The sequence below is a fragment of the Helobdella robusta genome (assembly GCF_000326865.2).
Source record: "Helobdella robusta unplaced genomic scaffold HELROscaffold_24, whole genome shotgun sequence".
Taxonomy (NCBI): Eukaryota; Metazoa; Annelida; class Clitellata; order Rhynchobdellida; family Glossiphoniidae; genus Helobdella; species Helobdella robusta.
In genome coordinates this window covers 2,722,861-2,725,513 of record NW_008704261.1, presented here as the reverse complement: position 1 = coordinate 2,725,513, position 2,653 = coordinate 2,722,861, and the positions used below count along the sequence as shown (strand labels likewise).

Below are 2,653 nucleotides of genomic sequence, written 5' to 3'. Positions count from 1 at the left end.
TCATTCAAATATCTGATCTGCTGACGCCGCTGTTTTTTCGGTGTTAACATCTTTCATTGCAGAGGTATTTGTCTTGGCACTGGGCAGAGTGTTCGAGGAGTTGGTGTTATCTTTATTGAAGATCCATTCACGAATGACAACTGAGGCAGGCCAGTTTGATGCAGTCATCACCTTGCCATACTCCTCGGCCGGGACACACAATCTGAATGAGGAGTATTTTATTTCATCATCATTTCTACACGTTTAGAGGCCGGATAACAGGAAATCAAATTGATTCCTCTATTCTCACAGTGTTTTTCAATTTTGGAACTGTCAGGTAGTTTGACATTCCCAATGTAGAAAACTTTTTAATAATGGATTTAGATGCCGTGAAGAGGGAGCTAGTTGTGAGTGATCCCAAAATCTTTGAGGGTCTGTGAGATTTATTTTCATTAATATTTTTTTCAACTTTTTTAGCAATTGGCGGTAAAGAAATTGATTTGACTTTATTCTTACTGCGCTGAACGAGTGTCATACGATCGTCAGAAACATTATCGTCAGATTGTAATTTCTTATTGATATTTTCTTCAACTTTTTTAGCAATTGGCGGTAAAGATATTGATTTGACTTTTTTCTTACTGCGCTGAACGAGAGTCATACGATCGTCAGAAACATTATCGTCAGATTGTAATTCACAATCAGTTTTATTTGTTTTTGACACTAAAATATTTGACCATGAAGTATTGATTGTTTAATTTTTAATGCGATTAACATTTGTATCGTAGACATTACACGTAGCAAGATTTGTGCGAGAGTTCGTATCATGCGCGATACTTGAAACGAGATTTGTACAAGTAGGCGCACCTGTTAATTTGTTTACCAGCGATTTATTTCTATCCAGTATTCCATTCAGCACGGCGGCCATTTTGTCACCTTTTTCGTTTATTGCCTCCAACATATCATTCGACATCAAATTATATATATATATATATATATATATATATAACTGACGATAATATATATACATACATTAATAATAGTAATAATATTTATAATGATGATAATAATATTAATAAGTGTTCAAAGAATAGATGGAAATTTTTAAAACATTTCTGATTATTATAACGGATATTATTGTTAAAAATATTTTAAAGAGTAATTTGATATTTATTATTATTACTGTTATTATTACTAACAATAATAATAATATTATTATTATTATTATTAGAAATATTTTTAAAGACTATTTCGAGAGTTGTTATAATTTTTTGAAATATATGAATAAATGAAGTATTTCAAGGGCCTCATATTTTCGGAATTAATGTGTGAATAAATAAAATAATGAATGAATGGATGTATAAAATAACGAATGAACAAATGAATGAATGAATGAATTAATGAATGAACGAATGAATGAAAGAACGAACGAACAAATGAATGAATGAATGAATGAACGAACGAACGAACAAATGAATGAATTAATGAATGAATGAATGAACGAATGAATGAACGAACGAACGAACAAATGAATGAATTAATGAATGAATGAATGAACGAATGAATGAACGAACGAACGAATGAATGAACGAACGAACGAATGAATGAATGAATGAATGAATGAATGAATGAATGAATGAATGAATGAATGAATGAATGAATGAATGAATGAATGAATGAATGAATGAATGAATAATTGAATGAAAGAACCAATGACTAAACAAAAAAGAAAATAACTGAATTGTGAACTGTGTGCATGAATAGTTGTCTCGTTACATAAATTTGTCCAGTTGTTAACCACTGTTGTTGTCATTGGTAACCTGACCACCGTTACCACCTCGGTGGTCAATAACAATATATAACAATGGTGGTTGTGGTGGTCGATGTCGTGACTGGAGTTGTAGATGTTGTTGTTACTGCTGTTGTTGTTGTTGAAGTAGTGGTTGTCGGTTTTGTAGTAGTGGTAGTGGTTGTTGTTGTAGTGGTAGTTGTTGTGGTTGTTGTAGTGGTTTCTGTCGAAGTTTTGGTAGTTGATGTAATAGTAGTAGTTGTTGTTGTAACTGTAGTGGTTGTAGTAGTAGTTGGTGTTGTTGTTGCTGTAGTGGTAGTTGTTGCGGTAGTGGTAGTTGTTTCTGTAGCAGTAGTAGTTGTTGTTGTTGCCGTAGTAGTAGTTGTTGCGGTAGTAGTAATTGTAGTAGTAGTGGTCGTTGTTGCGGTAGTTGTTGCAGTAGTAGTTATTGTAACACTAGTTGTTGCAGTAGTGGTAGTTGCAATAGTAGTAGTAGTTGTTGTTTCAGTAGTGGTAGTTATTTGCATAAAAGATGTTACAAAAATTTCTAATTCCTGCTGAAAACAAACAACAAACAAACGACTGGCACTTGTAAAATAAATTTTAAAGAAAAAAAAATTTGTAACACATGACATACGACAGATTCTACAAAATAGCTGTTAATTATTTGTTAACGATGTTTGCTTGGATGGGTCATGGAAACCGTTATGTCAATTGTTCCAGAAATATTTTTAGCATAGTTTCTGCTTCTCTCTCTCTTTCTCTCTCTCTCTTTCTCTCTCTCTCTCCTATCTCTCTCTTTCTCTCTCCTATCTCTCTCTTTCTCTCTCCTTTCTCTCTCTCTTTCCCTCTCCCTCTCTCTCTCCTATCTCTCTCTTTCTCTCTCCT

The 2,653-nt window shown here is 33.1% G+C and overlaps 1 protein-coding gene across 1 annotated transcript; it reads right to left on the bottom strand.

Annotated features, from left to right (window-relative positions):
- HELRODRAFT_172854 (hypothetical protein) lies at positions 1-904 on the bottom strand (the record flags this gene model as incomplete). Its single annotated transcript, XM_009019488.1, has 3 exons — positions 1-202; positions 345-699; positions 844-904. The coding sequence occupies 3 exons, from the start codon at positions 902-904 to the stop codon at positions 1-3; spliced, it is 618 nt and encodes a 205-aa protein (XP_009017736.1).
- Positions 905-2,653: the final 1,749 nt, after the last annotated feature.